Source organism: Octopus sinensis, linkage group LG1 (genome assembly GCF_006345805.1).
Source record: "Octopus sinensis linkage group LG1, ASM634580v1, whole genome shotgun sequence".
Taxonomy (NCBI): Eukaryota; Metazoa; Mollusca; class Cephalopoda; order Octopoda; family Octopodidae; genus Octopus; species Octopus sinensis.
The window spans coordinates 67,355,050-67,379,671 of record NC_042997.1 but is presented as its reverse complement, the minus strand read 5'-3'; the positions used below and the strand labels follow the sequence as shown (position 1 = coordinate 67,379,671).

Genomic DNA, 24,622 nt, shown 5'->3' with positions numbered 1-24,622 from the left:
AGTCTTATTGAGTAATCCTGGCCAGCTCTAATCTAACAAGCGTCTGGCACCAAAGTAGGAAATAGAATACTTGGGTCCAATTGATGCATTTTATATTTTAGTTATTGTCTGTTCTGAGACCATGTTGTGCCCTCTTCTATGCAGTTAGAGCACGTTGCATAAATTTTTATCTTTCAGTGGGCTCTTAAATGATTGAATGCACTGGTTGCTGCTACAAAGACAAGATGGACTCAACTGATGTGCATCAGTCTTGATTCCTTTGTATTCAGTTACGTTGCACATTTTAGTTATTGATATCATGACTATTGTTCTAATTGATTATGATGCCTTTTTAAAAATTAAGTTTCCAAAGCATTAACCAATATATCTTAAAATGAAAATTATATTAAACTAGTTGATTTATTATACCAAAAATAAATCAATGAAATTTTTTTCTTTATTTCCTTGAAAATATTTACTATATTATTTTGGCAAATTTAGTATACCTACCACAAAAAATAGGGTATATGAGAGCAAATAGCTGTAGATGGAGATCACTGTTAATCTTCAAACAAAATTTCGATATTAGAATATATTTTAAAGTTGGTATTTTTATTGTAAAGCTCATTCTTCCACAAGACGCCAATCTAAACATATTTTCAACAATTTTGAGGGTTTTTGTCTTTTTATGATGACTGGATGTTTAACAGTTTGCCCTATAACTTTGAACATTTACTTGTATATCCAGTGCATTACAACAAAATACAGTTTTAGTTGAAAGCTGAAAACCAAGTGACTTAATCACTTGATCTTAATTTTAATGTTTGAAATCTCTCTGGTATTTATGAGTATGCTTAGGTCGGTTTGTAAAAATGAAGCTTATTGTGCTAAAAGTGATTGTTATATTGTTAGTTAAGTTAATCACACAAGTTTGAAATATTGAAAGAAAATATCATCACCATTTAGTGCCTGTTTCCATGTTGGCCAGGGTTGGTAATTTCTAATTTGGTTATAGCAATCTTAGCTAGGTTGCTCTTACATTTAGTTTTTGGCTGGATACTCTTCCTAATATAGACTACACTATATTTTTATTCAATTTAGTGTGAAAGGTGTTTGACAGAAATAACTAGGTACTGTTTTAGTGTGTGGTCTACTGCAGTATCTGTAGTCTATGCTGTGAAATGACCTGATCTGGGTTAGGGTTAAATTTTAGGTTTAGACTGCACATGAGTGTTAATGGTCTGGTAGACCTCATGCTAAAGTGGCACCAATAATTGTATCTGTTGTTGGCAAGGAATTTGTCTTTAGTAGTGCGATAGGGAAATGTGAATACTCTCTGGTATTTTTCTCTTGAATTTTGGTGATGCTTGAATAAGACCTGATTAGGATAACTGTGTTGGATTATTAGAACGTTAATACAGACATAAAATGTCTGTTTATAGCCTGTCAGCAATATTTATTTTATTTAAATGTTTTCTTCTGTCAACTGACTGAAACCTACCTTCAGAAGGAGAACAAATAAATATGGTTTCAGTATTATAAATTGGCTTCTATTCAAAATCTTTGTAAGCTGTTAACAAAAATAATTGCCATGATAAATTATACATTGGTAATTTTTTTTTATTGCTATATTTTTCTACCACATAAACTAGACTTTGTACATGTTTATATAATGCCTTTTTTCTTCTTTTTTTTCTTCATCACTGCATAGCTGAGGCATGGAAATCTTGAAGGCTCTTCATTTTTAAAACTCTTGTAAGCCATGCACTCAGCTGTTCAATAAAAGCTGATTCATAACCTTTATGTTTTATTGATTGCATGTATTTTAAAGGTAATGTTACAATAAATGTCCAAGGTTAAAATGATTTTTTTTTTTGTTTCTGGATTTTTTAAAATAGAACCCTTTTTCCTATATTTTCTTAACATATTACATATTTCATAACCTGTGAAAAATCATGATTAATTCCTGTTAAATCGAAATTTGTAGTTCAAACAATTCACTTAATTGTAGTTTCAGGCATGAATATTTGGTTAAGAAATTTACTTTGGGTTTGATACCAATATGAGACCTTAGGCAAATGTGTTTTCTTTTTTTTTAGTTGACCAATGAATTGTAAGTGAAATTTTGTAAACAACTTTATGAAAATCTGTGTGTATAAATGCACACATGCACATATATATATGTGTATGTATGTTTATCACCATGTGTCTTTAAATTGACACTGCTTGGTGATGGTGACATTCTTTGTATCATGCAGTTTAGCATACAAAGATATGAAATAAAATGGCTTACTCAAAAATCAGTGAGGGTTGGCATCGGGAAGGGCATTTTGTTATAGACTAAAGTGTCTCTTTCAGTCTAAGTCGGTATGGAACAAACTGACCCAAAGACAATGACAATACTGCTTTAAAGCAATAGCCACCAACTTATTGAGTACCACTGGCAACATTCCTTTATTTTTATGACTTTTGTAGAAATGAAGGCATTGGACTGAGAGTTTGTCATTAACTAATTTATTGTATTTATGAATGGGACAATAACTTCATTCCTCCAATTGTCTAGAATAACTATCAGACATATAAACTGAAGCACTGTAGAATAAAGTTGCTTCTGTAGAAGATTTAAGCCAAACATCTTATCATACTTGCCCTACTGACCTCTACATCAGTCTAACAGCATCTATAATGATGTACTAACAGAGTAACTACTAGCTGCTTCATAATATGTCCTGTATTGCCAATAAATAATAAAGAACTTTGCTGCTACCAAGATAACAATGATCATGGTTATTTTTAATTTCAGATTATACGAGAACAATACTCAGAAGATCCTGCTCTCTACAACAAAGCCTGCAATGACTTGGAACATATGCGACAGGTATGTACTGTACAATTTATCAAAGTACATCCTATTGTCAGTTATTGATTAATCAAGTATTTATATTATTGGAATTGCTGATTTTTTTTTTTTTTTTTTTTTAGACTGAAGTTTATTTTTTCCAATTTTCAGTTTGTTAAAGTGATTATTTTTCTGCCTTCCTTTCTTCCTTCCATCCTGTTAGTTACCATTGATTATATAATACACTACAGTGTATGCTAATATTTCACTATTCTTAGAGTATATTGCTGCTACTACTACTACATACTGTATTGCAAAGCTTATCACATTGTTCTTCAGGTGTGTGTCTGTGCAGTGTATGTATTTTTCCTTTAATGCTGTATGCATATGTAATGTGTATATCTTCTCCAATGCTTTTTTTGAGTGTGCAACGAGTACATTTTCCTCTAATAGTCTCTGTATGAGGATTTATAAAAACAAAATCTCATTTTGTTTGGGAAGGAGGTTGGATGGCAGAAACATCAATGAGTCTGATTAAATACTTTACCCCATTCCGTTTTCTTTCTACAACTCGAGTTCAAATTTTGCTACAATTCACAAAGCTTTCCATTTCTTTGGGACCACTAAGCTTGTATTAATAAAGCTGCAATTGTCTACACTTCTTTCACAGAATTTGGACAAACTTAGAAACGGTTATCATCATTAATGTCAGACAAACTACTTTGCGATATTAATTCCAACTCTTTTTATTCTGAGTTCAAATCCCATTGCAGATACCTTTTCTTCTAGTGTTAAAATAAAGTTGAAATCAAGTACTGGGATTGTTTTGACTAACTCTTCCAAATTTCTGGCCTTCTGCATATACTAAAGATTATTACGGCAGTTAGGGCAGAGCACCAAACAAAATGTTTTCTGGTATTTTCTCATTTTCTTTTTTCAAATCCTGCAGAAGTTGACTTTGTCTACCTTCCATAGTGGTTTCCAATAAAATAATTACTAAGGGTTGATATCATTGATTATACTTGCTCCTATAAATTTGCAACCTTGTACCAATGTTATAAATTATGAATTGTGTAGAAATTCTGAAAGTAAGTTTGTGAGCTGATTTTAAGTGTATTGAAGTCAATTCACTTCATTTATACATCTTAACAAGCACTGAATTAACAATAGAAGGGAGCCAGGCAAAGTTTATTGTATTATGTAGTTTCATTCCTCTACAGTCTAAAATGTAATTCTGCTTTAGTCTGCTTATCCATTCAAAGGCTACCATATTTCTTTAGCATTGAGGATGGTATTTTCTTTTCCAAGAATAAATCTCAAAAATTTACTGTGCATTCTAGAGGATGTTACATTTTTCACAGCTGATTTTAATCTCAGAGGAGGGTTATCTAGACTAAACTTAGTGTGTCTTTGTATTTTAAAAATAAGATTTAAAAAAAAATGCTCACTATAAGTGATCAACAGAATCTTTGTCATTAAAACATCTTGGTTAAGTATGTGAAACTAGATTTTGATTTTTTTATTCCTCTCAAATTTTAAAGTCAAAGTTGGGCTGTCTTCAAGGTTGGCATGTACTTCACTTTGGTAAATTTTGTAAATAGCAATAATAGTTAGGTGTTTGGTTCTATGTAGCAGTTCTATGACCTTTTGTTAAATACAAAAAAGAAAAAAAAGTTATCAGTAATTTAGATGTAGTGTTATAAATATTGTAGCATACAAGGAATCTCTTAGAAGACTAAGCCTGAAGTCAAATCTTGAACCTCTGGGACAAATATTAAGTCAGTTTCTTTTGAATTATGGCCTCTATATTTCTCAAAATTTATTACAGAGCATATAGTCAATGAAATTGGTATAAGTAGCAGGAAAATGGACCATTTAGATTTATGACTAAAGAAAATTATCCACAGACACCATCTACACAAAAAATAACAATTAACATTAATGTTATCATTCTTAATGTAGGGAGGTGGGGGAATCTAATTAATTTAAAATACTTATAACTATGAGAAGAAAATATAAGCTTGGAGATTAATATTGTTTTAATCTGATTTGGCTAGTACATTGACATATCTGGACATGCCTTGGTCATATTAGTCATTCTCAGGACAGCATAGCCTACTCTGTATTGAGAGATGAGAGGGTGACTACATTGATGTGCAATAATGTACACATGTAGGCATAAAAACTTAGTGATGGAAAGAATCTACTAAGTACACCATTCACATGATTATGATGACACTAATTTAACCTTTGGATTTGTCATGTCTAGTTGGGAACTAGTCTGCATGCAGTGTTTGAAAACTTACTAGCTGTCAACCTTGTTTTTTATTACCCCAGGATTAATTAAATAAAACCTGTGAAGTATGTGGGATGGAAAGTAATAGTTACAAATAGCAAAGTGAAGCTGGACAATCCCTCGTTGTTGTGCATTAGTAGAATAACCTAGTCTGCTAGTGCTTAGTAATGGACACACTGTGTGGAGATACAGTAAGACCGTTAAAATAGTTTTTAATTTAAGAAGAGGGAATAGTAATGACTTAAATGGTTATGGAATTGGTCAACATAAGATATGTGGGGATGATTTAATAACCTCATATGATTTCAATTTACATGTTAGCAGTTAATTCATTGATTAGTCCCTTGTAAGTTCTAAATACAATCAAAATAAGGTCACTGCTTTGTTTGAGGGACTTTGCATAGCCAGTGATGAGATTTTAACTGAAGATATTTCTGCTGAGAAATATCAACGCAGTAATTTGTTAGTCATTAAAAACAGAAATGTAAAAAAAATTAAAAAAACAGTTGAGGTGAAATTCTTTAATCCAAACAAATATAAACAAAGGAATAATATAGAATCCATGATGGCTGTTTTGCTAAAAATATTGTTTTACATCCATTTTTTTTTTCCTAAGCTCACTTCTGTGGATGCTTTTGTTATTAACTGAAAGAATTGTTTTCACAGCTGGAAACCCTTTCTACAATTCATTGTGTAGTAAGGAGAAGAATTTGTCTTTGTCAATCAGGCAAACTGGAGCAAAGTTTTGTACTATGTTCTGGCACACAGTACAAAACTAGCAAGATTTGAACTCTTGAACATGTGGGCAGTAGTCTATCCATGGGGCTCTAATGGTACAATGATCCTCTAATTTACTTTATACTCTATTTATCTAAATTGTTACTTTTTTACGTGTTTCAGTCATTTGACTGTGGCCATAGTGGAGCACTGCCTTTAGTAGAATAAATTGACCCCAGGACTTATTCTTTGTAAGCGTAGTACTTATTTTATCAGTCTCTTTTACCGAACTGCTAAGTTACAGGGATGTAAACACACTAACATCGGTTGTCAAGTGATGGTGGGCACACACACATACACACGACGGATTTCTTTCAGTTTCTGTCTGCCAAATCCACTCACAAGGCTTTGGTCAGCCCGAGGCTGTAGCAGATGACACTTGCCCAAGGTGCCATGCAGCAGGACTGAACCTGGAACCATGTGGTTGGGAAGCAAGCTTCTAACCACACAACCACTCCTGCACCTATAGGAGCAATTATTTTTCTTTTTATCTACATCTTGATTCTGTAATACTAGTGAGATTGTAACTGTGAGAGTTATATTCTTTGAATGATTTTACTTGAAAAAAATCAACACAGTGTATGAGAGGGAGGGAGAATGGGAGAAAAAGGAAAGGGAGCACAGCTTAAAGTAAAATTTTAAAGGCATCAAATATTAACCTTTTCAATGCCTCAATTATTGGTGAAAGTCATTCATGAACTAGAGCCTATATAACTCTTGTTATTCTAATCTGAAAAAAAAAAAAGTTACAAAACATTTGAAATTAAGCATTAAAATTTTTTTTTTTCATTTATGTAGCTACCCATTTATAAAGAAACAAAATCTTGGAGTGTTGAAATTTAATGTAGTTGAGAACATGGTAGAATGTAAATATATGCTTATTCCTATGACTAGTGTTATAAGTTTTAATCTTTTTTTCTTATGTACATGAAAATTAGGATCCTGACTGCACAAATTTTAATGTCAAGTTTCTTGAATTTCAGGTTGCTGTTAGTGTTCCTCGGGATTTCACTGGCTGCAGTACACTAAAAAGATATTATGCACAGCTTCAGTTTTTACAGAGCCGTTTTAAGCTTGGCCAAGATGATGAGGATGCTATACCTTTCACCTGGTAAATTTTAACATGTCTAAGTTTGCTTTAAAATTTATTCTACTCGCAATTTATTATTAACATTATTCTTTCTTTTTATCATTAAATTCAAAAAGGCAGAAATGATAGCACAGGACTAAAATCCTTTAACTATTTAAATACCTCTGTCCTTACTCTTTTGCTGAGCTGCTAAGTTATGGTGACATAAATACGTCTGTGCCTATGTCCTTCGTTCACTTCTGTTCTTTGTTCAGTTTCCCTGGATATTTCCTTTTCGTGTCATTTTCAATAAGCTCATGTAGTAATTTGATTGACTACATATCTACTTGCTCTATAAATTTGTAATTTTGTGCTAATGTAAAAAATTAATATTGAATCTATTGATCTATACTTGTATGGCACAGCAGATCTGAATATTTACTTATTGGATGTTTTACTTCATCAGTTTGACATCAGCATTTCATTGTTGTTGTAGGCGGGATGGCATTGTCTCCATGATGGATACCCTTCCTTGTACCAACTATTTTATTACTTGAAACATGCTTAGGCTCAGTGTACCTATTTTAAAAACTGAGATACACATTGTATATATTTACTGTTTTTAAAATTAGATATTTAATATTAATGATAGAAATAGCAGCAATATTCTCCTCAAGTCATAGTTTACCATCTTGTGCACCTTATATAATAATGCAGTCTTAAATAAACTGTCTGAAAAAAAAATGATGGAAAGTCATGGCTGGAATGCCTTTGATTATATATCTATTTGATCAGGGCTGACCTAAAGCTAAACATTAATAGATTTGTTCCGTGCTTCCATGGAAACTGGACAAAAATGTAGTTATTACTTTATATAGTATATATATTTTTCAGTTAATCATTTCTATCAATCACAAGGTAGTCTCTTTATGATCAAGAGACTTTTCAGTTGAAATTTATCCAGTGTTGTGTAGTTTTTCACGTATTTAGATTAAGCCAAATCTTGAAAGCGGTAAACTTGTACTATACCTGTAATGCTGAAACCAAGTCTACACCTAGACAGTCATATTAAGAGTAGGAATTAAGGCTTAAGTTTCAGTTAATAAAATAACAAATTCATTATGAAGTGCTGAAAGAATCGTGAATGTATTAAAATAATGATTATCTCCTCACTAAGATGGTATATCACTTACAATATAAGTGATACAAGCCACAAGATTTTCAAAATTTCCTTTTGATCCCCTTCTCCATGGATGTAGAATATCTATCACATAAGCCTTATGTGGTAGGCCCCTTGTATCCATGGATGTATAATGGATCAGTACTGACAGATATTCACATGTCTTTTATGATTACAGTACCAGAAACATTGTGTTCCTTTTTTTTATTCAAAGGATTTTGTGACTCACAAGATATAATTCTACCATTTGCATTGCAGAAACTTTTTGTATTGAACATTCTGTTCTTTTAAGCTAGGATAATCACATAATAATTGCAAATTGAATGAAGTTTATGTATGTTACTGTGATGTTCCTCACTATATTTAAAAAAAGAAAAGAAAAGAAAAACGCTTTATATTTTCACCATATCATAAGGACATTAGTATCGAATAACCAAGCTTACTAATTTGATTGTGATGAAATTCACTACAACTGACTTCAGTTATTAATAACATATCTTATTAGAATCAACTTGGGATGTATGACAACAATTGTTAGTATTTTATAATAATTAAGCAGTCACCATCCGAACATGTCACCATCCGAACGTGGCACCATCCGAATATGGCCGATGCCAGCTCCGCCTTGACTGGCTTCTGTGCCGGTGGAACGTAAAAAGCACCCACTACACTCACGGAGTGGTTGGCATTAGGAAGGGCATCCAGCTGTAGAAACACTGCCAGATCAGACTGGAGCCTGGTGCAGCCTCCTGGCTTCCTAGACCCCGGTTGAACTGTCCAACCCATGCTAGCACGGAAAACGGACATTAAACGATGATGATGATGAGTACTTAAGAATAGGGATTGGCTGAGAGTATTAACCAACATTGTTAGCATTGTTTGTGTTAAGATACTTTTAAAAATTTGAAGCTAGTTATACTTTGGAGTAGTTGATTCTACACCACTGGGCCACTTATGTTAATGGTTTACTTAATTTTCACTTTCAGGATAACTATTTTATTCACTCTTTAACCTATTAGCTGTTTATGCTTGCATGTCACTTGGTAAAGTGATGACATTTGGTAACAAATTTCTTTTATTGTTTTAGCATAAATATACTTGTATATAAAACTTACATAGTAAATAGATATTATATTAAGCTGGATAAAATTGGATGAATTACTAGGTCTGTTTTTATCTGGATTCTTGTGGATGATTTTTAATATTGTTGATCTTATTTTTACTTGGCCATTTTGTTTTCATATAGAATACATGAATTTATCCCCAAAGAATATATATTTTCATCAAGCATAAAAAGACCTTAAATATACCAGTTTTTGATATTTTAGGTACTATGTTTATGTTTCCACTTAAGCATTGAAAATTTTTACATGATCAACTCGTCCAATTCCATCTTAGTAAAATAAGGAACCTAGATTTTGATCATTATTCTAGATTTAAAAAAAATAATAAATTTAGTTTTATGATTTGGGGAAAGTCTTGATTTGAACAGCTATCTAAATTAGGTAATTCAGCAAATATTTTTGAGTCAGCTTCATTAATCCTTTAGCATTTAAACTGGCCATATCCAACCCAAATATGCTACCTGTTTTCTTTCTTAACCAGTTGGATCTACCCTTCAGTTCCATTCTAAAAATACACAATCACATCATCAAAATTTCAAAGGTGTGGTGTAATATATGATTAATTAAAAGCAATGTGAATGTAAAAGCATTACATTTGTCAGAATTAACTGAATGCTAGAAGGTTAAGAGTTGTTTGAATTTAATTTTTTTCCTTTTTCTTGACTACAACTTACTGTGTACAACATTTTGTGTGTGTGTCTGTTTATATTTTGTCCACCACCTTTTGAATTTTTGTTTACGTGTTGCAACCTCCTCACATTGTCCAACTGTCCCTCTCATTCCCCTTGTTCCATTTATGCTAGTTTACCTATCAATATATAAGTTAATGTCTGCAAAACTAGTAAGGGATATTTGGGATTCAATTCAGTCATTAGTGTATATAAAAAAAGTTGTAATAGTACTAGTATTTATCTCTGGAGGATTCTTAGGTTTTTATTTTTTTTTATTATAAGAAAATGTCAGTGCATTTTATCATAAACCTATCAAGGAGAGAACTTGTATAAAAATTTAGGCGTGTTGCACTTTCCTACTTTATATGAATACTAGCTTAAGGTGACCCACTCTATGCGCTGGTGAGGGTGTGGTTGTTACTTTCTGTTACTTCCTTCTGTTTCTTATCACCACATTCTCCCTCTTTGTTTCTCTCTCCTTTCCCACTCTCTTACTCTTCCTTTCTCTCAGACTCTCCCTCACTTTCTCTTATTCTCTATCTCTCTCTCCCATATAAAAGACAAAAGATCTTGAGTAAGTTGAGAAAGAAAAATATTTTGAAAGATCAATCATAAATATCAGGCAGTGACAACGGAAAGCACATTTACTTTTTGTACGTGCCACTATTTGAGTGATTAAAAATAAGGAAAAAAAGGATTTCTTTGTTAAATTTAGTACTTATTTTGGGAATTTTTCGACAATTAATCATGCAAATGAAAGCTCTAAACACGGGCTACATGTAGCTGCAAATTTCTTTCAGAAAAAATGAAAACTGTAAACAATAAAAAAATAAAAAGCAAAAATATGTAAAAATGAGATTTTTTCAACTTCAAAAATCTTGCCTTAATTTTCAAAATTTTGGACCCATTTTCCACGCTTAAATTACAAATCCGCTTCCACTTTACCATTTGAAAATTTGATTGAAATCAGGTAAAAGGTGTCCAATCTACCCCCTCAAGTGTCCCCCAAAATCAATAAAATCCCTGTTTTCACACCTAAGGAACTACTGCAGTGCCCCAAAACATCTCCCAATCAATTTCTCACCTCAAGTTACCCCCTCCTGTAAATTTTGATCCCCTTCCAGCCCCATTTAGACCCCTTTTTACATAAAAATCCAATTTGTATCAATGTTTGCCTTCTTCATTTTATAGATTAGATTTTTTTTTTTTTAAAGTAATTAAGATAAACTCCTTGGTCAAATCAGCAAATACTCTGGTGCTGATAATTTTTTCTTATATAATTGTGTGGACAGTTTATTCTCTAGCTTATTTACTGTATATTCTGGTGATAGTCTAGTTTAGAAACCAAATTGATTATTGGATATTATCATTATGAAATCATTTAACCTACATGTCATTAAGTTCTTCACTATGTTTACAAATAGCAGAAATATGAGTCAATAAAACTATATTTTTCTATTTTGTGTATTGCAATTTTTATTACATATCCCATATTACATATCCCATTGAGGAAAAATATCAATTTGTATCGCAAGCTTAAAATTAATTGTGAATTATGTTAACCTTTCATCGCTATCACCTTTTTCCGTGTGTGCGTGTGTTTTTTTGGTTTTTTTTTTAGCTTCTTTTTAAAGAGATTTTAGTGTAGTTTCTACCTCTAAGTCACATAAGTGCAAAGAAATTCATTTATGTTATGACAATGAGTCATTGATGCAGTTTTTAATTTTTGAAATACAGTAATGCCTTGATATACAAGTTAATTTATTCCTGGAGGCCACTTGTAAAGCAGAGTAATAATTTCCCATAGTAGCAATGTTATGAGTCGTAATTCGTTCCCCCCAAAATATTTTATCTATAAAATTTATAATACTTGTAAAATAAATGGCAATAAAACAGTAGAATGTAAAGAATATATTTTATGTAAGTAAAATGAATGTCAAGATCATTTATAATAAATGTTGTTATAATAGTTTTCTGAATCACTTTCATTAGACATGCTCACACCATCACTTGTAGACATGATCACTGATTCACAAGCTCGTGTAGATGGACTTGTAGATTTCTTTTTAAAAAACAAGGCTAGAGTTGTTTGCCTAGAAGAAGCTTTTTATCACTCTATAAATTTCTTGGTAACCCGCAGAAGCATTTATGGTAGCACTTCATTCAAAATTTGGATCTTGTGCTTGAAAAATTTCAGCTTACCATACAAAAGTGAGCTGCAAACTAAAACTCGTAAAGTGAGGTATTACTGCATAAACGAAGATGAGTTCTTTTTTTTTTTTTTTTTTAAAGTTGAATTTAGGCATTTTCATTTAGGTATGGAAAAAAAGTCCTTGTTTGTGAGTTCATATCTTTAGTTCTTAATGGTTAGAATAGGGTTATACTAACCAGAGGATTAATTATGTAGACAAGAGAAAATATTACATATAGAAGAATCGAATTCATTTCCAGATTAAGGTTAATTTATCAATCTTGATAATGAAGTTGGTAATGTTTTCAAGTCTTGATTATGCAAGGATATTAAGTTTATTGGTAAATATTCCTTAGCAAAGAGTATCTCAAATATCCCAGTTGCGCACAAGTAACACAATGTTTTAAATTTCCTTTTAAAGTTTCATTTAATTTGGAAAAGCATATTATTATTCTCCAATTTCCATATACCCCAATGATAAAGACATGTCTGGGTTCCTGAAAGAGTAGGTAGAGTACTTTAATTTTACAATTGTTAGCAGTAAATCTAATATAAACTTTGCTATATGATAATTAATTTTCTTTAATTTTTTTTTTTTTTTACAGTGCATTTATATACTTATCTTAGCTAAACAATTATTATCTAAGGGACACTTGCTGGGATTAGTGAAATTACAATTAAACGTAATATTCATACTAGAATTTATTTTAGCCAAGTTAGAAGCTAAATTGAATATAATTGAATTGGATAATGAAATGGTATTGTTAGTAAAGATTTGATAGTATCTTATGTTGTATGGGGAAATTTTTCCTGAGAGTAGCAAATAGTTTTGCAAAAAGATTAGTGACTTCCAAATTATATGGATTATAGTAGCAGATATGTTTGTCTATTTCTCTCAGGAGTAGAGATGTATTGAATCTTAGCAGTGTAATCTGTTCTTGCTTAGATCTTATTGTAATACGAAAGATGATCACTTGTGCTGGTGACATGAAAAAACTCCCGGTATACTCTGTAAAGTGGTTGGTGTTAGGAAGGGTATTCAACTATAAAAGCCATGCCAAAACAGACTGGAGCTTGGTTCATTTCTATGGCTTAGCAGTTCCAGTTACACTGTCTAATCCATGCCAGCATGGAAAACTGACAATAATTAATGATCTTTTAAAATATCATTTTATGTTGAAGTATTGGACAGTTTAAATGGTATTTCAAACTATATCCCTAGTTATATATTTTGGGTAGTTAGGTTGTCTATTTATCCATCCATCTGAATCTGGGTTTTGTCCCCATTAACAGGAGTGGCCGGATTTACCTCAGTGCCATAGCAACTGTCCTCACATCATCTTGCCATCTTGCTCGGTTTTGGGTGTCCTCCCTTCTCAAGCCAACCCTCCCAATCACCTCCGTCACCTGCCCCTTCCACATTTTCCTTGGTCTACCTTGCTTTCACAATCCATTCATCTCAAACTCTAGCACCATCTTCAGAATATGCTCCCCATCTCTCCTCAACACTTGCCCATACCACCACACTCCATTCACCCTTGCCAGCCATTCCACTGATTCCTCCAACTCCAGCGTCCCCATCAAGTCTTCAGTCCTCCTCTTATCAAACAGCCTCCCACTACACATTTCTCTCACTGTTACTCTCTGTCATTCCCAAAATTGCCATCTCTCTCTCTCTCTCACTCAAACACCGTGTCTCACTCCCATACAGCATTGCAGCTCTCACACAACTCTTATAGACCCTTCCTTTCGTCTTCAATGAGAACCTTTTCCCATATAATATTGCTCCACATTCCCTGAATTTCACCCAGCCAAGTCTCGCTCTTGCTATCACAGTTACTTCACGTCCACCACATCTCCCAAATAACAAAACCCTCTCACTGTCTCCACTTCGTTACATAGTGTTTCCACTGATTTTGCTAGCCCTCCAGTTCCTTTCTCACATCTTCCACAAACTCTCTTGTCACCATTTTCATTTTCGTACATCTATCATGAATCCATTTCTCACATCTCGTACACAACACCACATTTGCCATTACCCTCCTCCCACATACACCACATTGATCCACCATACTCAATAACACTTCTCCTTCCATCCCACTCACCATCACCTTTGTCTTCCTGAGGTTTACCTTCAAACCTTTGCTTTCAAACGCCTCTTTCCATTTCCAAAATTTCTCCTTCAATCCCTCCATAGTCTCACTCATCAGAACAAGGTCATCAGCATACAGTATCTCCATTAGAAGTCCGCTCTCTATCACCACATCAACCACTATTGCAAACAACAATGGTGACAGCACAGATCCCTGATGCACTCCAACTTTCACTGCAAACTCCTCCAACAGCTCTGATCCAATTCTCACTCTTGTCTTGACCTCCTCATACAAACTCATCACTGCCTCACTATTATCTCTAGTACACCTATCTTCCTCAATGCCCCACCCCAATCACCTTCCTTGGTACCATATCAAATGCCTTCTCCAGATCAACGAATCACATGTACACCTCCTTCCTCTTATCTCGGTATCCCCCTGCAATCTCTTTACAATGAACACTACATCTATTGTCCTCCTTCCTGGCATAAAACCAAATTGCATCTCATCAACATCCACCATTTTCCGAATTCTCCTCTCCAACACCCTTTCTACTATCTTCATTGTATGCACTAATAACTTCACTCCTCTATATGTACCACAACTCATTGCATCCCCCTTCCTCTTGAAGATCGGTACCACCACACTTAGTGCCCAATCATCTGGCATTCCTCTTCCATCCAGCATGTCCTGGTGGAGCTCCATCAACACAGCAATCTCTATCTTTCCACTTGCAGTTATCATTTCCACACTTACTTCTGATGGACCAGCTGCCTTTCCTGTTTTCATTTCTTTCATTGCCTCCACTATTTCTTCCTGACTAACCCTCTCCATTGGCCCTTTTACCACAGCAACTTCCACTCTCTGATCTCCTTCATTCTCCTTGTTCATAATTCCCTCCATATGCTCCTTCCAATCTCTTTCCTTGTCCTTCTCACTAAAATTCAACCTTCCATCACTCCCCCTCATGCATCTTCCTCCCTCAATTTCTCTTTTATCTGGGTTCTCATCTAGCCTGCTCAACCTCTCCTCAGCCTCCTTCCTCATAGATCTTGCAACCACCTTCTTTGCATGATTCTTCATGTTATTATACCTGGCTTTCATTTACTCAGTCCTGGCTGGAGCCCATCCTTCTTTGCTATTATGAGTTTTTTGTGTTTTTTTTAGCTGGATTTTCTATGGGAAGCATGCCCTTGCTTACCCCAGCCTCAGTTTCTAGACATGAGTGGTCCCAAGACCAAGGCCTCTACCACGAATTTAAAGAAATTTGGTGGAAAACTAGCTCAGGAAGGCAGGGACACTACTCTCTAAAACCCCTGTCATATTTGTTTTGGGGGATAATATGACTAAACCATTTTAGAGGTTAAGGGTTATATTTAAAAACTTAACTATTGTAGCCTTAGTATCTTAAGTGATGTTTACCAAATTCAATTGTGAATTAGTTTGAAAAGATTTATAATCAATCATAGCTGTATGAAAATTTCTGAGTTGGAATAGCAATTATAGCCTGATTAGGTCTGTAACTTTGGCCAAGTCACTTGTATCCATACCCAGATCAAGAAGTGTCTTTGATACTTTCTTGATCCAAAGTTATTTACCAAATTAGAAAATGATTATCTTTACTGTAAGATATTAATCCTGTACTTCTCAATGCTAGTAATGAGTTTGAATTTAGTGATTTTTGTTAGATTCACAATGCTTTATAATCTTTAACATTACATTTCATAAACCTTGTATTTAGTTTATTAGGAATGCTGTTAAACAAGTCAATCAATGCCTGTATATTTTCCCAAAGATCTAATTGGGCTCTTTAGGTAAAATCCTATCTAAGAATGATTTACTGATTCACTCCATAATTGTTTTGGTGGGGTTAATCATAATAGAGGGGTTCCTATTAAAGACTTCTTTATCCTTATAAGGTTAATCAGGTCTTGAGGTTCAGTTTGGTTCTGTTTATGAAGGCTTGTTAATGTTTGTCCATCAATGTTAATTACATTGAGTTTCTCTCTGTTATATAATATAAACAATTCTTGATAAAAGATGTGAGAAAAAAGTGATGGTAGTATGTAGCTTCATCAGTAGAGTATAAGGTACATTTTATCTGAATGGGTTTTAATGGCATTTAGATTTATTAAATAGAAAGAAAATAAGGAATATTTGAAAATCTGAGTTCTTGTTAGAAGAGATCCAATTGCTAGAAGTTGTGAGTGGTAAAATGGTATTGCTGCTCTAATCTTAATTTCAATCATGAAATGTTTAAGTTTATAATTTGCCTTATTGTTATTTATTTTATTTATTTTTGCAAGACTTGTAATAATTCTGCTTGTTCCTCCATTATTTAGTCTCTAATGTTTCCACATGATTAGTTGATGAGGTGAGGGAGGGGAAGGGAGAGGTGGTGGTGAGTGAAATGTGTAATTTTTTTTTAACTGAGTCTTTTTCTTGTTACTTACCCTGTCTGTAATGCTTGAAGAGACAGATGGAAAGTGAAAGAAAAAAAGAGAAAGAGGGTAAGGTGAAGAGTGAGAGAGAAAGAGGGGAAGTGCTGTGTATTAAGTCTATAAGATTGTGCATAAAGTATATAAAGTGCCTTATGTAATCATTATATTCCAATTTCCTTCACTTTTGAATGATTTGCAAATGAGTGACTATTTTTTTGATTAGAGACACAACGCATGTTATGCTTTCAGGTTTTTTGGATAGAATTTTCAGAAATAATCCAATAAGCCTATCATCAATTCTGTGAAATAGTCATAGGTCCTGCTAGTATATTTAAATGGCCTATCAAGTATTAGAGAAATAATGAGATATTTTGATATTTTCTTTCCATTTTATATCAGGGAAGATGTACATACGGGAAGAGAATATGTATACCAGGACATTAAATTTGAACAGGCATGCATATTATATAACATTGGCGCCTTGCATTCCATCCTCGGAGCTGCTGACACACGAACAACTGCAGAAGTAAGTAATGCATTAGTGCTGTATACTCTCAGTATTATTTTAATGTTTTTCTTTGCAGCTGCTATTGATATGGTCTTACAGCTATATAAACTTCTAGTTCTTGAAGACTGTACATTTCTCAAATTTTGTCAAAATATCACCCCTCCCCCAGCTGTAATTTAAACTCGAAATTCACGTGAAAGAGTTTCCAGCAATAGTGATATATTTTATTTTTCCATCTAATATAATATATAAAAGGTGGTTTGAATTACAGGAACTTCTATGTTCCACTCCTTCATGCAAAGTTACTCCATATAAATTGCTTGGTGCAAAAATTAGTTTTATTTTTCAGTCTCCCATTCATTAGTTTTTCCCATTTCTTTTTTAACCCTTTGCTTATCCAAAGCATTTTCATAAGTTTGTCCTAAATGGCCAAGCCTGTTTTCACACTTTTAGTGTGTGTGCGCGTGCATGCATAGTTTTAAAAATATTTGACATTGTTAATGTAAACAAATACATTTTATTTTCTCTTGCCTCTTTTTTTTCTTTTCTATTTTGATAACAAAATTCTATTTTTCTCTTTTCCCTCTCTATAGGGTATGAAAGTATCCTGCACCCACTTTCAGTGTGCTGCTTGGGCATTTGAATACCTAAGAGATTATTACACAGCCTACAGTCAAGACCTCTCGAGAGAAATGATGTCTTTCCATGTAAATTTAATGCTTGTAAGTAACTAACAATATATTTAAGAATTGTTCAAGGTTTACTGCTGATTTTTGCTTCCTCCTTTAACCTTATGGTCTAGAATTCCAGTACCAACAATTTTTGATTATTCCATTCTGTCATCTACTTCTGTTTACTTCTATTATTTACATGCACACACACACACATGCACACCCCAACCCCCAAAAGGGGGCCAGTGTTTAGAGGGTTAATCATTTAGTATAATTTCTATAATCAATTCCTTATTGGTCTATATTTTATTAATATCTCTTTTCTTTCAATGCAATATGTAATAGTTTTGAAGATTTTGTTATTGTAGTAGCAATTATTGAAAATAAAATTAGAAACCAGTGCATGGCTGTGTGGTAAGGAGCTTGATTCCTAACCACATGGTTCCAGGTGCAGTACCACTGCATGGCACCTTGAGCAAGTGTATTCTACTACAGCCTTGGGTTAACCAAAGCCTTGTGAGTGAATCTGGAAGCTAAAAGTGTGTGTGTATGGTGTCTGTTTGCCCCTCCCCTGCTGCATGACAATCGGTGTTGGTGTGTTTATGTCACTGTAGCTTAGTGGTTCAGCAAAAGAGACCAATAGAATCAGTACCAGGTTTTTTAAAAAATAGGCACTGGGGTTGATTCATTTGACTAAATATTTTTGAAGGCAGTGCTCCAGCATTGCTGCCGTCAAATGATTGAAACAAGTAAAAGGTAAATTCAAAGTTGAACTCTAAAAACAGCAATCAACTTCAAGCATACAACTTATAACCTAAAGCCATTGAAAAGAGGATACCAGAATCACATTCTGGTGGGGAAAGCCGTATCTGAATATTTAATCCTGAGAAGTGTTTTTCTTTTGCATTGGGAAGTGATGAGCCGTGGAGATGTATATATGAGATGTATATGGAGAAAGAAAATCAGTTGAATTCTTCCCTCATTTAAAAAGATATATTTGTGTGTTTGTTGAAAGAGAAAAAACTTATCAAATAAGAGGTTACCTTAGTGTTGAGGAGGTTGTCAGATGTAGGTTATGAAAGTTTGGTCCATTTCATTTCAACAATGAAGACAGATAATCCCTGATGGTGGCTTGGTTTCCAATAATTGCATATAACATTTAACTCGGCCATATTCAGCCTAAATCTTCTACTTGTTTTATGTTCAAACCAACCAGATCTGACCGCTCATACTTATCCAACAATGTCATTCTAAAAATATACAACCATATCATCGAAATCTCAAGCTACAAAATGTGTGATTAATTCAAAACAATGTGAATAAATAAGCAATAGATTTGACAAATCTGGATGTTAAAGGGTTAAACTGGCCATATCCAGTTCAAATATTATACTTGTTTTATGTTAAAACTGGCAAGATTTGGCCTCTTACCCTTACTCTACAATGTCACTCTAAAAATAAACTATCACACCATTGTAATCTTGATGCTACGAGATAATGCATGATTAATTCAAAACAATAAATATTACATTTGACAGAATAATCTGAATGCTAAGTAGCCAAGGAGTGTTCTTAGAATCACTTTGAAATTCCCATCAATGATAGTTAGTCTGGCACTCAGCTGAGGAAGAAATTAATGCACAAACAGAAATTAAAATATGCCGAACTTTTATCTTGAAAGTTTTGGGGTGCGCATATACACGTGCATGCACGCGCACGCACACACACACGCACACGCACACACACACACTCTCTCTCTCTCTCTCTCTCTCTCTCTCTCTGTCTTTGGTGGACATCATTTTTTTTTACTTCACTTCCATTAAGGATTGCCAACAGCCACTTAAATAAATATGTCTATATAATGATATGAAACCTTGGTGTAGATTTAATAGCATATTTACTAAAGTTGCCATTATACTTCATTTTACACACTTCTTTGCATGTATGTAATGTTAACATGTTTTTGTACATAAAACTTTGAAGAAATTAACATCTTATATTTTTTCTCTGCTAATCTCTTAGGCCCAAGCTCAAGAATGTATTCTTGAGAAGTCAATGAGTGATAGTCGCAAGAGCACAATTACAGCCAAAGTTGCAGCAGAGATTGTTGAGTATTACAAATTGGCGTTAAAGAACGCAGCTATTGTCTATGATCAGGGAATTTTGGGTTCGAGTTTGTACAAGGTCAGTATAAAAATTTCCAAACTCCAATAAACCTTTTATTTCTTCTTTTACAGCTCAGTATTTTTTAACTTTAGACTTCTTTATTATAAAAAAAGAAAATAATATCATCAAATCTTTGTCATTATTGATGGAATGAAGCCTCAAATGTGTGTGTGTGTGAGAGAGAGAGAGAAAGATGTTTTGATTTTTAGTTACATCCTTTTTTGTATTCAAATTCTGCCTGAGTTGATTTTATATTTCTAATGTCCAAATTCAATAAAGTACTAGTAGCAAACTAATATAAATTTCGATCTGCTATACTTTTTTTCCTATAAGTTTGTGTTCTTATGATAACTGTTATGGAGAGCATCATAGTACAATATTCCCAGCAAATTCAAGGCAATATAAAATGCTATGAAATCATTACTGCTACTTCTGAGCCAGGTGCTTTATAGTGTACTTTAGTTGAAGGCTAGCAGGCAGCAATTTTTTGCTATAAATTTAGGTATTTAAACTTTGAATATTAAAGCTGAACATTTTAACTAAATAAAACCATTTTATTCTCAGTGACTGACTGTTTCTTGTCACAACAATTTTCTCAGTTAAACCTCTTAGCCAGAAGTCTCATCAGACCATGCCAATATGGAAAAAGTGGACATAAATAATAATTCAGTCTTAAATTGGCAAATATCATTGTTTTTAAGAAAATCTAGAAGAAATTGTATTTCTCTATTTCCATTTGATATGCATGTTAGAATATATATTGATGTCTTCTTTTTGATCTTATGTACATGAATTCCTATTTGACCTTTTCTTTTTCTACTTCTTTCAACTGAAGGCTTGGAAGAGACGAATGGAATGCAAAATGCTGTTTTATCAGTGTATTAAATACTTTTATCTTGGCCAACAAGCTGATGACCAACAGAAATGGGGAGAAAGAGTTACATATTTTTCAACAGCACATGATCGGTTGACAGAATGCATGAAACTTTCCAAAGTTAGTTGGTTATTTTATCATTATTAATGTTAGATATAATTGTTCTTGTTGTTATTGAAGATGCAAGCTGGTAGAATCATTAGAGCACAGGAAAAATGCTTTGCTGTATTTCTTGCTGCTTCAAGTTCTGAGTTTAGATCCTGCCAAAGACAACTTTGCCTTTTGTTCTTTCGAGATTTTTCCTTTTGTGCCTATAGTAGAAAGGATTATTATTTCAATTGATATGAATTGTTTTTCATCTTTAAGTAGCATGACTTATTGAGCTCTATTCTGTATTTGTTTTTATTCACTAATTCATTATCGTTACAAAATATCAAATCAATCTTTACACGTCGGGTTATGCCATTAATAAATCTTCACTTTGTACTTTTTTTTTAGTACATTTTTATTTTTTCCAAAACCATCACAAACTTTTGTAGGAATCCATTTCTCTTTTTCTGTGTTTCGTTTCCCTGAGTCAATGAGCTAGCTTCTAAATGGTTACTTAATATGCTAAAAATAGTTGTTAAATCTTTTGAATTACACCCATCTTAAATAAAAATAGGGCATGTTGGATAATGTAGTTGTAGATAGCCCTAAAAAGATGGAATGGTCATGGCTGGAATTCCTTCAATCAGGCTGACCATAAATGAAAAACTTTTTTTTTTACTTTGCTTATTCTTTCTTTGAGATTGCACAAATGCAGTGATATGCACATTTTCACTTGATCTGTTTCCATTAACAACAAAATCTCCCTCGAATGCAATTTCCTACCATCTTGTGACATAATATATTCATTCCTGAATGCTCTGTAGCCCCCCCCCCCACTTTCCGGAAAGGTCATGGCTTGAACACTGAAAATGGAAGTTAACTAATGATAACACACAAATAATGAACAATAAAAGAAACCAAACTTGTAAAGCAATTTATCTGAACAATATAGACACTAGAAACGGTGATAAAGTTGAAACCTCTCAGTATACTAGAACACGTACAATGTAAAACCTCCAACAATAAAGTTTTCTGCTCGAGCAGTGATCTTGCTTCGTAAATACATGAGCAGAAACAACCAACATACTATGAGCTAAGAGAGAGCATCTAAAAAAGCTAATACATAGCACAGTAAAACCCAAATGCTTTACACTCAGAAAATACACAACACTAACTCAGGTGTCTAATGTGTGTATGTACCCTTAATATGCAAAAGTAAATATACTACACAATAATGTTAGCAGCATTAAATATATTTATATTGTAATCATTCTTTCTGCCATAGGCACAATGCCTAAAATTTTGGGTGAGAGGGACTAGTCAATTACACTGACCCCAGTGCTCAACTGGTACTTACTTTATCAACCCTGAAACAATGAAAGGCAAAGACAAGCTTGTCTGCAGTATTTCATTCATCATTACATTCAAATTCTAAGTGGTTTGTCTGGCATGCTAACAATTCTACCACCTTGCCACCACTTTATTTATATTGCAATACTGTAATTAATGATGCAGGAATTATGAAATTGCTAATTACAATAATGCAGGTGAATCTAAATCATAGTAGAAATCTTCATAATATACATAAAATCACACTTCCAGTGTACACATACATGCGCATATGCGCATGCATGCATACGCGCGTGCACATGCACACACATACATGTGCATACATATGCATGCACACATATACGCACACATGCATGTAATGTATGTGCACATGCACACATGCACCAACACGACAATGTTTATAAGGCTCAACTGTACAGGCCTTGAAGATAACTAAACAGCAATATGGAACTCGTTAATGTTATAGATTTAAACACACTCCCAATATAAGCAACACACTAGAGCTAATGAAGGAACTGCCATGTTGTTTCTCTACTTGCTAGAAATAACTATCACTTTCAAGCGATACCTTACTTCCACAAAAGGAAACAAAAAAGAGCAAGACTCATCAAAAATTATTTTGGATGCAATCATCCTAAATGTAGTAATCCTTTGATTCTCTACTTAATCACTTAACCTGCCAGAAATAGCAACCAGATTTCTCTTTAAAAAAAAAAAAAAAGATGAAATCTTAGATACAATAATGTACTTGAATATATAATTATCAAGACTGGAATACCTTTTTGATCATAGGCCTATTTTAGGGTTGAAACCAGAAACTGGAATGCTGCTATAACATCATCCTAAAAACCTTATTTGTCTCACTTAGTCTAGAAAATCATAAAATGTGCATACACACAATAACATTAATAACCTCCATTAACCATCAAATACTATGCTGGGTTGTATACTAACAGAGCTAGGAACAGAAGAGCTACAATGGTCAGTTGTAGTCATTGTTTCTGTGTTAAGGTCATCATCAGAACCTGTAGGCATATGTTGGTATCAGTGGTCCATTGATAGAGAACTTAGTTGCCATGCAACCGACTTGGACTTACTTCCTGGACAAGAAAATTGTTACTTTAAGCTAATGAGGAATCCTTTACATGGTTGCTTGACCATGGTGGACTCAGCAGCCAAATCTCTCAATCATTTCTGTTTGGAAAAAGGAAGAACATTTTACATAATGTAGTCCTAGATTGTCCTAAAAGACCAGGGATGCTGTTGATTAATGCTTGACCAGTTTACTTAGAGTTAAACAGCATGCTTCCTGAACCAGTGACTACATGTGTAGAATGTCACCTCCCCCACTTATAAATTAAAGCACTGCATGTTAGTATGCAGTTTGATCCTCATCAGTTCAGACCCCTTATATATATTGGAGCCATATGCTTATTCTCTCAGGGCTTACAATGGGGTTATGCAACTATTTTTCTTTTATTTTAGAACAGTTCCAAAAATATTTTGAAGTGGGAGAATTATATAAGATGTTTGAAAAATCAGACATTAAAATGAAGTAAATTGAGCTATTTTAACCTGGATCACTAACATTACACCTGTTAATCCTAAATTGTAATTTTCTTATCTTTTGCGCAGGCTGATGACATGCAAGAACCATTACAGTTTACATACGATGTTGTTGTAGGCAAGTAAGTAAACTTTTTTTTTATTGAATCTGTTTTGCCAAAGTCATTCCACTAGTCTCTACTGTCTCTTTCTTTTTGCTTCCTTTTCCTTCTAGTTGGTCAAATGACTGTGTGGAGGTTCCTTTGTTGGCTTGTATCCCCCAAAGAGATTGTTATAAAATTTACTGTACTACTGAAGCATATAAAATTTTCATTGTTTTCATTTTCTACTTGTAACCATTTCTCTTCAATTAAATTGCTCATAAAATAGAAACAGCACCTAAATAACAGTTTTATCACATTTATTGCAAATCTGAGCTATTGTATCCATGTGAAAAAATTCACATTCAGTTTTATCACATTTCTTGCAAATATACTGTAAAAAAAAATCATATTCGTTGTTGTTAGTTTTCAAAACTGTTTTGAATATTTTCATCACCCTCCTCATCATCATTTTACATTTTGCTTTTTGCATTGGCATTGGTTGGGAAGTGTTTGCAGCCTCTGTCAGTTCTTATTTGTAGTCATTGTTCTTGTAGATAGTTTAAAGGATCATGTCTCAATCATCTACTCTGTTTTGGCATGGTTTCTACTACTGGATTCCTTTACAATCAGTTAACAGAATGTACTTGGTGCATT

At 33.5% G+C, this 24,622-nt stretch overlaps 1 protein-coding gene across 5 annotated transcripts in view; it reads left to right on the top strand.

Annotated features, from left to right (window-relative positions):
• Window positions 1-24,622, top strand: part of LOC115211750 (tyrosine-protein phosphatase non-receptor type 23) — a 98,603-nt gene that overhangs the window by 21,134 nt on the left and 52,847 nt on the right. For all 5 annotated transcript variants that reach the window (XM_036501697.1, XM_036501696.1, XM_036501695.1 and 2 more), the window contains exons 2-8: window positions 2,783-2,857; window positions 6,875-7,002; window positions 17,060-17,186; window positions 17,762-17,890; window positions 19,862-20,023; window positions 20,841-20,999; window positions 23,955-24,007. In XM_036501697.1, coding sequence (XP_036357590.1) covers window positions 2,783-2,857; window positions 6,875-7,002; window positions 17,060-17,186; window positions 17,762-17,890; window positions 19,862-20,023; window positions 20,841-20,999; window positions 23,955-24,007 — 833 coding nt within the window. The remainder of the gene's footprint in view (window positions 1-2,782; window positions 2,858-6,874; window positions 7,003-17,059; window positions 17,187-17,761; window positions 17,891-19,861; window positions 20,024-20,840; window positions 21,000-23,954; window positions 24,008-24,622) is intronic.